Here is a 13,855-nt window from a genome sequence, read left to right on the forward strand (position 1 = left end):
CTTTTCGGCCATGATTAGAGGGTGTACACGCATCCATGTTCGTTGCCTTCTTCTTCTTCTTCTTCTTTTTTTTTTTTTTTTTGAGACGGAGTCTCACTCTGTCACCCAGGCTGGAGTGCAGTGGTGCAATCTCAGCTCACTGCAACCTCTGCCTCCCGGGTTCAAGCGATTCTCCTGCCTCAGCCTCCTGAGTAGCTGGGATTACATGCGTGCACCACCATGCCCAGCTAATTTTTTTTTTTTTTTGTATTTTTAGTAGAGATGGGGTTTCGCCATGTTGGTCAGGCTGAACTCCTGACCTCTTTGATCCACCCACCTCAGCCTCCCAAAGTGTTGGGATTACAAGCCCAGCCTCACTGCCTTCTTACTTGGGGGATGTGTTCTTGCCACACAGCTCTCTGAAACTTCCCAGTTGACAAATGGTTCAAACTTCTGAGATTCTTTTTTTTTCTTCTTCTGAGACGGAGTCTCACTCTGTTGCCCAGGCTGGAGTGCAGTGGCGTGATCTCGGCACACTGCAACCTCCACCTCCCAGGTTCAAACAATTCTCCTGCCTCAGCCTCCCCAGTAGCTGGGATTATAGGCACCCACCACCACTCCTGGTACCACCATACATTAGAGAGGATGTACACGCATCCATGTTCATTGCCTTCTTCTTCTTCTTCTTTTTTTTTTTTTTTTTTGAGATGGAGTCTCACTTTGTCACCCAGGCTGGAGTGCAGTGGTGCAGTCTTGGCTTGTTACAGGGTTTCATGTTGGCCGTGCTGGTCTTGAACTCCTGACCTCAGGCAATCTGCCCCCCTCGGCCTCCCAAAGTGCTGGGATTACAGGTGTGAGCCACCGCACCTGGCCTCAAACTTCCGAGATTCTTAAGTCTTCATTTTCTTAGGCTGGCCATTTACCTGGTAGACTGATCCCTAATATTGGGGCATGTCATAGAGCATGCCCCGATGTCATGGAGCTCGTCAGATCAGTGATGCACAAAGGAGGCCCCAGGGGAAGCCAGGAACTGGTGCATCAGAACCCACTCATGTGGTCATTCATTTAATCAAACTTTGTAGACTGCGTCATCTTTTAACAATAACATTTCATAACAACCCTGCAGTTAATCCTTACCTGGTCCTGGTAGGCATTATCCTGTTTTACCGGTTGAGGGGAATGAATAACTTAACAAGGCTACACAGCCGTGGCTCATGATCCAAGGTCATAAAGAACTCTCTTTAGCCTGTGCGCTTTGCCACACTGTAGTGGTTCTTGGACTGTGTTGTAAAGCACATGAAAGGTTGAAAGGCCAGAGAAGGTGCCCTGTAACCCCGTTACTGTCTGGACTCCGAAAGGCCCCTTGCTGGTGTTCAGTCTCTGGTCTGCACTGGTAGGTCCACTTTGGTTATGTAGGCAAGTGGGCAGTGACACTTAACTCCAAAGTGTTGTTCTTTTTACGCATATTGGTAAGGTTAGCCCTGGGGCTTTTGTCTCTGAGATACTGGCCCCACTCTCTCTCACCATTTGTCTCAATCCCAGGGCTACCTAAAAAGGAGACTTGAAAAGGGGTCTTCTGGCTGGGCGCGGTGGCTCAGGCCTGTAATCCCAGCACTTTGGGAGGCCAAGGCGGGTGGATCACAAGGTCAGGAGATCGAGACCATCCTGGCTAACATGGTGAAACCGTGTCTCCACTAAAAATACAAAAAATTAGCTGGGCATGGTGGCGGGTGCCTGTAGTCCCAGCTACTCGGGAGGCAGAGGCAGAAGAATGTGTGAACCCGGGAGGCAGAGCTTGCAGTGAGCCGAGATTGTGCCACTGCATTCCAGCTTGGGTGACAGAGCGAGACTCTGTCTCAAAAAAAAAAAAAAAAAAGAAAAAAAAAGAAAAGAATAGGGGTCTTCCTTGGACTTTCTTGGCGGCCAGGGCATGTGTTTCTGAGTGCCTGGGAAATATTCTCTGGGTGGTCATCTTTCTAACTTGGCGTAGACCCAAAGTCCACAAGGCTGATGGAAAATACTTTTAAAATAAAATCTGCGGAGGAAGAAGTGTGATCATGTTCAGTGTCTCTAGCTCGAGTTTTAATTCTGGCAGGAAGAGGAAAGGTCAACATTTCTCGCTCACAAGTTAATGCTGTCAACATTGTGTGGATTTATGAAAATTGGCTGAGGGAGTAGCTAGAGGGTGCCCAGTGTCCCAGCTGCTGTTGTGATAAATTGTGTAATATGGCTTGGATTAAAAATAATACTCATTTAATTTGTTTAATGACACCAGCATGAAAAAGCCAGCACGCCTGTTCTGAAATCCAGCACACCAACGCCTCGGAGCGACATGCCAACGCCGGGCACCAGCGCCACTCCAGGCCTCCGTCCAGGCCTCGGCAAGCCTCCAGCCATAGACCCCCTCGTTAACCAAGCGGGTACAGCATCGCCTCTTGTTGTGCTTTGTTTGGTTTCTCCCATTCCCAGCTTAATTTGTTGTCTGTTAATGTTGTGACGCAATTGCCCTACAAATATGAAATGTACTTAGGGCCACCCTCCTTCCTATCTCTGAAAAAGCCATGATAAGAAACAGATGTTTGTCCTTGGGTTTCAGCAGCTGCACTCTGTTCAGTCTCCAACTGTTTACATTCAGCTGTTCTTTTTTTTTTTTCTTTGAGACGAAGTCTCGCTCTTGTCCCCCCAGGCTGGAATGCAATGGCGTGATCTCAGCTCACTGCAACCTCTGCCTCCTGGGTTCAAGTGATTCTCTTGCCTCAGCCTCCTAAAGAGCTGGGGTTACAGGCGCCTGCCACCACGCCTGGCTAATTTTTGTATTTTTAGTAGAGATGGGGTTTCACCATGTTGGCCAGGCTGGTCTCAAACTCCTGACCTCGGGTGATCTGCCCATCTCGGCCTCCCAAAGTGCTGGGATTACAGGCGCGTGAGCTACCTTGCCCAGCCTTCTTTTAGTTTTAAATAATTCAAATCCTAGGGACTTCAGTAAAGTTTCTGGTAATTATTTTGAACACAAGCCTCCCTACCTAACTAGCATTGTACGTCTGACTTTGCTATTACTGGCTGACACAGCGGTTTGGCCGGCCCACCCGTGCTCCTTGCAGACTATAGTTTGCTGGTTTTCTGCTAGGGAAAGCTTCAGGAATCAGTGGTCTCTCCTTCAGTAGAAATTAGGAGGGTTGCTCTGCGACTCCAGCCCTTAAAAAACGCATGATTTGCAACCTGACATTCCCCAGTGGGAAAGGAAAAAAGCAACAACCTGGGCCCAAAGGAAAATAGGCAACAGAATATTCCTCCTAAACCCGTGCTTTGGTTTACGTAAATCCAGGATTGGGTTTTCATTTGGAATTGGTACCAGGGAATGGAAAGTTCGGACTGAAAGAGAAATCTTGGATTTTATCGAGAAAATCTTCTTTTGAGATTAAGTCAGGTAAACACTTGGTGTCTGTGCCTTGGTTTGCCCTCTGTAAATTGGGTATGGAATACGCTTAATTCCCCTGGCTTCCCGGTGCTGCCATTTACACGAATGAGAAAATGTGTGGGTTGTGCTTCCCCTGGAGTCTTTTCTTTCCTGGAGATGAATTCCACTCTGGGGAAGGAGGGATCCAGTGTATAAATTAGAGGTGATTTCCCCCCTCCCCCAGAAGCCTTACCTCTTTCCCTCTTCCCATGAGTGACACTAACAAATGATGAGGCCAGACTTGCTGGTCAGGTTTGATGGAGTGGGTCAGTTGAGTGATGTGTGGCTTGTGTTTCCTTTCAGCAGCTGGCTTGAGGACACCGCTGGCAGTGCCCGGCCCATATCCTGCTCCTTTTGGGATGGTCCCCCACGCTGGCATGAACGGCGAGCTGACCAGCCCAGGCGCTGCCTACGCCAGTTTACACAACATGTCACCCCAAATGAGCGCCGCAGCTGCCGCGGCCGCCGTGGTGGCCTACGGGCGCTCCCCCATGGTAGGCCGCTGTTGGGTGGGCTGTGGTTGGGGTAGGAACGCTGCATGCTCCACTGAGCTCTGTCAAGTTTGGGGCCAGGCCTCTCTGCGCTGCGTGGGCAGGAGCAGCCAGCCCCACACACCTCGGAGACAAAGACGCCCAGTGTCCCAGCCACACACTCGCCTTCCTCTTGTCAGCTTTCATCAGCACGCTGCTTCATTAAGTGAGGGCCAAACGGTTTTTGTTTTACTGTTTTTGTGGATGAAAAAGGCAGTGTTTAGAAACTCCTTCAGTGGTTCAGGGGACATCTGGTTTTCTCCCACCAAAGTCAATTTTTTTTATTTGAAGGCGATGAAATGATTCAAGTGGTTCACAGAAGCCTTTTCATTCATTTTCTTGAACTTTTTTTTCTCATTAAACCGTAGGAAAAAATGTCCAAGAAGCCATCGCTTTCTCTTTCTATGCCTATGTTACACTTTAAACCCAATAGCATGACTTATATATAAACAGTGGTCTCTGTAAACAGGTAGAATTCTGGACAGACTGAACCATGGGGGCAGGCTGTCTCTCGTCTGTTTGCCCTGCCTCTTGCCACTGTGCAAATGATCTAATTTTTGACCAAGAAGACACAAAACTGCATTTGAAGGGTAGAATTGGCTCTGTGATCGTTGATTGCATTAAGGGTATAAAGTCCCACCATCATTTCTCTTGGCTGTTTGAAAAATGTCCTCTACCTTTCTCTCTTGTCCCCTCTTCACATAGCATTACCTCCACTAGTTTGTGGTGACATTAAGATTCATTTGTTTTTCCTGATATTGCACTTGTAGGAGAGGCTGTGCAGTGGCGGGCAAAGTGTTGAAAGTAAGGTGGTCAACTGAGAGACTACACGCTGTCCTTACACTGCACAAAGTAGGGAATCCATGTATGAATCCTTAAGCATTAAATGAGACCCATGGTATGCAACTGGGGATGATTTTATCCCTTGAGGACATTTGATAATATCTGGAGACACTTTTGATTATCATAACTGGGGGTGGGAGGGGGGCAGGTGTGGATTCCTCTTGGCACATAAACAGTAGGGGCCAGGAATGCTGTTCAGCATCCTGCAACGCCCAGGACGGCCCCTAACAAAGAAAAGAACTGTTTGGCCCCAAATGTCAATAGTGCTGAGGTTGAGAAATCCTAATACAACATACTGCTCTGTGAACTTGCTTGCAAGTCTAAGGGAAGAATTTACAATGGGGAAGTGGTTCTCAGTGCACAAATAGATCACATCTCCTCTCTACCTCCCAAAAAGGAAGTGGGTCTTGTGGCTTTCAGGGGTGCTTATATTACCTCTTGCATAGTAATTAAAAAGAAAAACACTAGGCCATGTTACTGTTCCCATTTATGGTGCTTTGGGGATCTGTGAGTTTCTAATGAACAGTATTGATGTTCACAAAGTGCCTGCTGCAATAAACTGAGTCTGCAATGCCTTATTTTTGTTTCCAGGTGGGGTTTGATCCTCCCCCTCACATGAGAGTACCTACCATTCCTCCAAACCTGGCAGGAATCCCTGGGGGGAAACCGTAAGTACCTCAAAGACCTTGGTTTTGTTTTAAAGGTGGTTATTCAGTCATTGGTATTAGCAGACTAGAATTCCAAAGGGAGTACAGGCTTGGGCGTTTCCAAGGAGATTTCTGGTGTCTTTTCCTGAGGAATGTTAACACTTTCTATAAATAGGCAACTAGTAGGTGTCATGCCTCTGTCTTCTCCCTGGGGGTGATCTCCTAAGTTTAGTTATTTCTGGAGAGAAACTGTTGGAGATGAGGACGAGGTGGGAGGAAAGCGCTGGAGGTGGCTGGCCCTCTTCGCCTGACCCCTCAGAAAGCTGCTCTGCTCTGCCATTTGGTTAGAGGGCAGCTACTGGAGATTCCCAACAGTGCTGTGCTGTGGGCAGTCAGCTGTCACGAACTCTTGCAGGCTTAGACACTTTTTTGAAATGTGTCATCTCTTTACCCAGCTCTGTGCCACCTTTTTCTTATTTTGGTGGAAACAAGTTATTTGAAGGGTAGGTTGTGTTGGATGCCAGCACCCCAGGTTTACCCCCAAGTAAAGTTTTGATGAGTGCTCTGAGAGATCTAGAATTATAAAAAGCAAAGTGGCTTCGTGGGGAAGCAGGAAAAGTTAACGTTCATTTTGTGTCCAGTGCACAAAAGCATTGGAATTTTTTTTTTTTTTTTTTTTGAGACGGAGTCTCGCTCTGTCACCCAGGCTGGAGTGCAGTGGCGCAATCTCGGCTCACTGCAAGCTCCGCTTCCCGGGTTCACGCCATTCTCCTGCCTCAGCCTCTCCGAGTAGCTGGGACTACAGGCGCCCGCCACCACGCCCGGCTAATTTTTTTGTATTTTTAGTAGAGACGGGGTTTCACCGTGGTCTCGATCTCCTGACCTCGTGATCTGCCCGCCTCGGCCTCCCAAAGTGCTGGGATTACGAGCGTGAGCCACCACGCCCAGCCAAGCATTGGAATTTAAAAAAACTCAATTGGCTGTTCTTCCTGGGTCACTTTAAAAATTGCTTCATTTTCATAATGTTAGTAATTATAAGTGTGATTTCAAAGAATTGCTAAAGTTCTCAAATTTTTTAAACAGCAGAATTGAAATGGGAAGGTCTGTTTTGCTTAGCAGCAAAACTCTGCCTTCTCCTAAGATAGAAAATAGCAGAGGCCAGGCGCGGTGGCTCACTCCTGTAATCCTAGCACTTTGGGAGGCTGAGGCGGGTGGATCACCTGAGTTTGGGGGTTCGAGACCAGCCTGGCCAATGTGGTGAAACCCCGTCTCTACTAAAAATACAAAAATTAGCTGGGCATGGTGGTATGTGCCTGCAATCCCAGCTACTCAGGAGGCTGAGACTGGAGAATCGCTTGAACCTGGGTGGCAGAGGTTGCAGTGAGTGAAGATCACGCCACTGCACTCCAGCCTGGGTGACAGAGGGAGACTCTGTCTCAAAAAGGAAAGGAAAGGAAAGACGGCACGTCTTTGCAAATGTTGTTGTTTTTTTTCTTTTTCTTTTTTTTTGAGACGGAGTTTCACTTGTTGCCGAGGCTGGAGTGCAATGGTGCAATCTCGGCTCACTGCAATCTCTGCCTCCTGGGTTCAAGCAATTCTCCTGTCTCAGCCTCTCGAGTAGCTGGGATTATGGGTGCATGCCACTACGCCTGGCTAATTTTTGTATTTTTAGTAGAGATGGAGTTTCATCATATTGGTCAGGCTGGTCTTGAACTCCTGACCTCAGTTGATCTGCCCAGCTCAGCCTCTTAGTGCTGGGATTACAGGCGTGAGCCACCGTGCCCAGCTGATTTTTTTTCAATAAAGATACTGGTGCTACTTGTCTTAGGCCTTCAGTTTATTTTTGTCATACCCTTGCCTTCATGTGGTTGCTTTCAGCTTTTATCGGTACATCACTTGCATGTCACATTAGTGAGTTTTTTATTTTTAGAAACAGAGTCTTGCTCTGTCGCCCAGGCTGAAATGCAGTGGCACAATCACAGCTCCTGGGCTCGCAGCCTCCTGGGCTCCAGCCATCTTCCTGCCTTGGCTTCCTGAGTAGCTAAGACTACAGGCATGTGTCACCATACCTGCCCAATTTTTAAATTTATTTTTGTAGTGACAGAGTCTCCCTATCTGCCCAGGCTGGTCTCAAACTCCTGGCTTCACATGGTCCTCCTGCCTCGGCCTCCCAAAGTGCTTGGATTACAGGCATGAGCCACCACGCCCAGCATGTTGAATTATTTTGAGCAGTCCACTCAGCTGCCCGCGGTCATCCTTGTGTGGTTTTGATAAGAGCCTTGTTTCAAATAAACCACCAGCATGAGATAAAATTGAATTTCTTACCCTGTCACCTGCTTTTTAGGAAAGTCGATTCCCATTGCTCTACTTTTCATGTATTTTAATATCTATTTCACAATATTTGATTCATTATGAAATGAGGTTTTTGTCTACACTAGGAATCAGTAGCGATGTTAGCAGTTTATGATGACATCTCTGCCCAATGAAGGGAATTGGGTAGTATTGCTCAATGTTCACTTAGCTGGTAGTTCTCATCCAGTTGAGTACCCATGAACTAGTTACTGTCTGGTGTGTTTTCTTGGAAATTTGGGAATGCCCCTCTGCTTCCAGCCTGGGAGGTCCTTGGGGCACTTGTGAGCATTTCCTATCTGTGGTTGCCAGCGGTGTTGTAGCTGTTGTGTTCTACTGATAGGTGAGTGGATAAAGGGCAAACCAGTAAAGTTGTGATGAGAAGCAGTAATACCAGTAACTCATGAACCTTTGGTGGAATAATAGGCAAATAAGGCCAAGTTCAGCTGACCCTTAAGGAAAGCTAGCTTCAAGGGTTAGAGGTACGGGGCGTGTGTTCAGCTGCTAAGCCCCCACCTTGGGTGTAATAGAAGATGCAGTGGGGGAAGGCCAGTGAGCAGAGCTGTGAGCTGTGATGCTAGGGTGGAAGGCTGGTAGGTGGGCACAGTTAAATTGGACCCTGTTCCTTATATGTGTGTGTGTGTTAACAGGATCAGTTGTAAGACAGAAGTAATATCATGCTTATTAGAGTTAAGTATTCATGTCCTTGGCTTGTAAGCACCTTGCATTTCTTTGTGTTCAGAGCTGTGCAAACTAGAATCACAATGTGCCTAAGGACAAGGACAGTGGACACAGTGGCCAATGTTGTGAGACTATGTCAGGGTACTTTTCTCATCTTGGTCAAAATGGCCATTGGCCTTTGGCAATCACTGCTGTCTCTGAAATAATTAAAGTCTCTCTCTCTATCTCTTTATTTTTTTTTTTTTTAGAGACACTTCTGGGTCTCCCTGGGTTGCCTAGGCTGGTTTCGAACTGCTGGGCTCAAGTGATCCTCTTGCCATGGCCTCCCAAAGTGCTGGGACTATAGGCATGAGCCATCATGCCCAGCCTAAAATATATTTTTTAGGATTCTCTTTCATGTTTGAGCCATATTATGTGAGGAAGATAGACTTAGTAGGAAAAACGAACTTTGCCATAGTTGCCAGGATCTGGGCTCTATACAATCTTACTGCCTCTATACATTTGTATGTATTTTTTTAATTATACTTTTAAGTTCTAGGGTACACATGTGCACATGTGCAGGTTTGTTACATAGGTATACATGTGCCATATTGGTCTTCTGCACCCATCAACTTGTCATTTACATTAGGTATTTCTCCTAATGCTATCCCTCCCCCAGCCCCCCAACTGCTGACAGGCCCCAGTGTCTGATGTTCCCCACCTGTGTCCAAGTGTTCTCATTGTTCAACTCCCACCTATGAGTGACAACATGCGGTGTTTGGTTTTCTGTCCTTGTGACAGTTTGCTGAGAATGATGGTTTCCGGCTTCATCCATGTCCCTGCAAAGGACATGAACTCATCCTTTTTTATGGCTGCATAGTATTCCATAATGTATATGTGCCACATTTTCTTAATCCAGTCTATCATTGATGGACATTTGGGTTGGTTCCAAGTCTTTGCTATTGTGAATAGTGCTACAATAAACATATGTGTGCATGTGTCTCTATAGCAGCATGATTTATAATCGTTTGAGTATATACCCAGTAATGGAATGGCTGGGTCAAATGGTATTTCTAGTTCTAGATCCCTGAGGAATCGCCACACTATCTTCCACAATGGTTGAACTAATTTACACTCCCACCAGCAGTGTAAAAGTGTTCCTGTTTCCCCACATCCTTTCCAGCATCTGTTGTTTCCTGCTTTTTTAATGATGGCCATTCTAACTGGCGTGAGATGGTATCTCGTGGTTTTGATTTGCATTTCTCCGATGACCAGTGATGATGAGCATTTTTTCATGTGTCTGTTGGCTGCATAAATGTCTTTTAAGAAGTGTCTGTTCATATCCTTTGCCCACTTTTTGATGGTTGTTTTTTTCTTGTAAATTTGTTTAAGTTCTTTGTAGATTCTGGATATTAGCCCTTTGTCAGATGAGTAGATTGCAAAAATGTTCTCCCGTTCCATAGGTTGCCTGTTCACTCTGATGGTAGTTTCTTTTGCTATGCAGAAGCTCTTTAGTTCAATTAGATCCCACTTGTCTATTTTGGCTTTTGTTACCATTGCTTTTGGTGTTTTAGTCATGAAGTCCTTGCCCATGCCTATGTCCTGAATGGTATTGCCTAGGTTTTCTTCTAGGATTTTTATGGTTTTAGGTCTAACATTTAAATCTTTAATCCATCTTGAATTAACTTTTGTATAAGGTGTGTAAGGAAGGGATTCAGCTTTCTACATATGACTGCCCATATTTATCTATTAATTAGTATGAGAGGACTTGCTGTTCTTACTATTTAGTAAAGTAATACTGCCTGAGGCAGTGCTGCTCAAACCATTTATGGTGACAGACCAGTTTTTTCCCGAGTAAGTCAAAGATGGATACATTTGTAACATACAATACAAATGAATAGGAGGAAAAAGATACAAAATCCAAGTCCATTTTTTGTTGTTACAAGAGTCAACAGCCGTAAGTCCTCAGGTTGCTGTCGCTCACTCTTGATGACTGCACTCATCTCACTGCAAACAGTAGCCAGTGTTTGCTGACCACACGTTGAGTGGGGCTGGTCTGAGGCACTTAAGAGAAATGAGGACAAACTCATGTGTCCAGGGTAGAGTGAACAAGGTGTTAAAGGTTATACAAATAATTCTCTGAAAAATATCCACGGAAAGAATGCTTGGGTGAGGCAGACGGAAGGCACAGTTGCCATTCATAGACCGAGTGTGAACTGTAAGGCTTTGTGTGCGATGCCAGGTGCGCTCCAGGAAAGGGTATTCTCAGCCTTCTCTGCCCGTGGGGGCTTGATGATGATGTCATTAAAAGAAGAGTAAATATCCTAGTTTAACTTGTGATACGTGCTCTTGAGGAAGAGCGGTGGGTGATAGGGAGACATGTAAAGAAGTGACCAAAATTAGGGTCAGAAAGACTTCATGGGGTGAAGCTGAAGCTGAAGCACATGCAGGAAGGAATAAGTTTCCCAGGGAATCGGGGAGGCACAGTCTGTGTCGTGCACAGAGAGAGAGCTTGAGGGATCCATGTGCAGATGGATGAGTGCCTCCTGAGTGTTACAGCCAGAAGAGTTCAGCTGGGGCAGAAGGGACCTTAATGTCCCTTTAGTATAAATGCTTATCCATGGTTCAAGTCTGCTAAGATAGCCTCGTGCAGTGACTGTGTGCCTCTGAACATGCATGTCCAAGGCTGGGGGAGCCACTGCTGCCCAGAGCAATGCATTTTCCATGACTCTGTGAAAATTCTTCTAGCCCTTGAGCTGAATCTGTCTCCCTGGAACTTTGACCCATCAATCCTGGCTCTTTCCTACCCACTGAGACCACACAGCACGCTGCTAATCTATCATCCTCATGGCAGCTCTTCAGTGTTTGGAGACCTCCACACCACTCTGAGGCTTCTCTTCTGGCTAGAATTTGTCTGTCGCTTCAGCCCTCTCTTGTGGGCCGTGATTTAGGGTTCCCATATCACCTGCTCACTAAGATCCAGACCCTGTCACTTCCTTTCCATACACACTTTCACAGATTTTATTGAGACCTCCTGCATAGGTATAGGAGACCCCACTGGGAGCTCACAGCCTAGGATGGGGTGCAGGGAAGGAAAAATTCTCTTTTGCCCTCTCAGAGCTGCAGCTGGGCCTGAGAATCAAACTGACATAAGATAGATTAACAGGAGAAATGCACGCAAGTCTTATTAAGAATTTAGGTGTACATGGGAGTCTTCACAAGGAAATGAAGACCCGAAGAAGTGACCAGGGCAGACAGCTTGTATCACCTTTTTTTTGAGACAAAGTCTTGTTCTGTCATCCAGGCTGGAGTGTAGTGGCCCAGTCTCAGCTCACTTACCTCTACCTCCCAGGTTCAAGCAATTCTCCTTCCTCAGCCTCCCAAGTAGCTGGGATTACAAGCGTACACCATGTCCAGCTAGTTTTTGTATTTTGAGTAGAAATGGGGTTTCACCATGTTGGCCAGGCTGGTCTTGAGTTCATAACCTCAGGTGATCCACCCGCCTTGGCCTCCCAAAGTGCTGGGATTACAGGCATGAGCCACCACGCCTGACCTTGTATCACTTTTATACAAAGAAATGACAAATTTGTGAAGACATGACAAGAAAAAGAGTTTTGGGCTGGAGGCAGTAAATTGTGGGGAAGTAACTAAGAGATAGATATATTGGGGGAAAACCTGTGGGAGACAAAGGTTATTTTGGTAAGTTTATTTATACACATCCCTTTTAGTGTTGATTCGCAGACTGGTGATAAGGCTGTTCTTCTTGTTTCTGGTACAGGGAGGGCACCTTTCTCATGGGAAATTTTATGGCCTGTTTTTATATAGAAAGAGAGAGGTCAGAAAGTCTTTCCTGGATCTCTCATTTCTCAAGTGTTTTCAGCTCAAAATAACCAATATACCAAAGGGGCATATTTGGTGTGGCATATCCCAAACTCCTTCAAGGGGAACATGAGTTAAATAATCACAAAATCAAAGGCAGAATTGTAGACCCTGAGACTACCACAGAGCTATTACAGAGGAACACTGTCCTAGAAAGCCTATGACAGGGCATGGGTGACTGATCCCATTGGGGAGGGTCAAGCAGGGATTCCCGGCGGAAGGGTTTTCAGAGCTACACTAACCCAATAGGGGAAGGGGCTGAACCTCTAGGCGGAGAGACCAGCATGTGCAAAGGCCCTGTGGCTTCACACTGTTGTCAATCAGAGTGGAACAGAGCAAGAAGACTTGTAGTGCTACCATTCCACACTCCTGTTTCCGGTGTTAAGATGACAAGATGGGTTTCCCAACCACCCTGGTCACCTTCCCTCCTCTCTCATACCCATTCCAGCCTCCCCAAACTTCTTCTCTTTGTTAAAGCATCATTCCCATTCCCTCTGACATCTGAACCCAAACTCGAATGTTAGATTCTTCCCCATTTAACTCGCATTTTTTTTTTAACAGTCTTATTCTTTGTTAAAATTCTCACCTTTCTCATGCCCAGTTTTGTCAGTAAGGTCCTCGATGAGTGTTGTCTTCCTTCCTCATCAAATTGCTGTCGGTTTATTCTTTATTGTAAAGCACTTATCAGGTCTGTGTGTTGCACAGAGATCTTCAAAAGTTGAATACATTGAGTAGAAATGGGGTTTCACCATGTTGGCCAGGCTGGTCTTGAGTTCATAACCTCAGGTGATCCACCCGCCTTGGCCTCCCAAAGTGCTGGGATTACAGGCATGAGCCACCACGCCTGACCTTGTATCACTTTTATACAAAGAAATGACAAATTTGTGAAGACATGACAAGAAAAAGAGTTTTGGGCTGGAGGCAGTAAATTGTGGGAAAGTAACTAAGAGGTAGATATATTGGGGGAAAACTTGTGCAAAAAAAAAAAAAAAAAAAGGTGATACAAGCTGTCTGCCCTGGTCACTTCTTCGGGTCTTCATTTCCTTGTGAAGACTCCCATGTACACCTAATTGAGCATCTTAATTTGAACATTCAAAATCCAAAATGCTTCAAAATCTGAAGCTTTTTGAGTACCGACATGATGCCACACATGGAAAATTCCACACCTGACCTCATGTGACAAGGTGCGGTCAAAACACACAACACACAGTTTATTTGGCATCCCCAAGGGAAAACTAAAATCACCTTCAGGCTAAGTGCATAAGGTCTGTATGAAACAAAAATGAATTTTGTGTTTAGACTGGGTCCCATCCCCAAGATAACTCATTTATGTATGTGTAAATATTCTGAAGTCTGAAAAAAATCCGAGATCAGAAACACTTCTGGTTCTGAAGCATTTTGGATAAGGGATGTTCGACCTGCATAAACCGATGTGCCCTTCAAGGCCCTGCTGGTAATATCCCCCCGGCCTGCTTTTCCGGTGCCATGTCCTGTGCGCTTTACATCCTGTG

General features: G+C 45.9%; 1 protein-coding gene across 13 annotated transcripts in view; it reads left to right on the forward strand.

The window, feature by feature from the left end:
- TLE1 (TLE family member 1, transcriptional corepressor) overlaps positions 1-13,855 on the forward strand; it is a 106,405-nt gene that overhangs the window by 74,027 nt on the left and 18,523 nt on the right. For 5 of the 13 annotated variants that reach the window (XM_055272146.2, XM_055272153.2, XM_063636955.1 and 2 more), the window contains 3 exons: positions 2,255-2,399; positions 3,740-3,930; positions 5,401-5,477. In XM_055272146.2, coding sequence (XP_055128121.1) covers positions 2,255-2,399; positions 3,740-3,930; positions 5,401-5,477 — 413 coding nt within the window. Of the gene's footprint in view, positions 1-2,254; positions 2,400-3,739; positions 3,946-5,400; positions 5,478-13,855 lie in introns of all 13 variants that reach the window. The other 8 variants (XM_055272144.2, XM_063636956.1, XM_055272149.2 and 5 more) reach the window with 4 other exon arrangements.

This window comes from Symphalangus syndactylus, chromosome 3, assembly GCF_028878055.3.
Source record: "Symphalangus syndactylus isolate Jambi chromosome 3, NHGRI_mSymSyn1-v2.1_pri, whole genome shotgun sequence".
In the NCBI taxonomy this organism is placed as follows: domain Eukaryota; kingdom Metazoa; phylum Chordata; class Mammalia; order Primates; family Hylobatidae; genus Symphalangus; species Symphalangus syndactylus.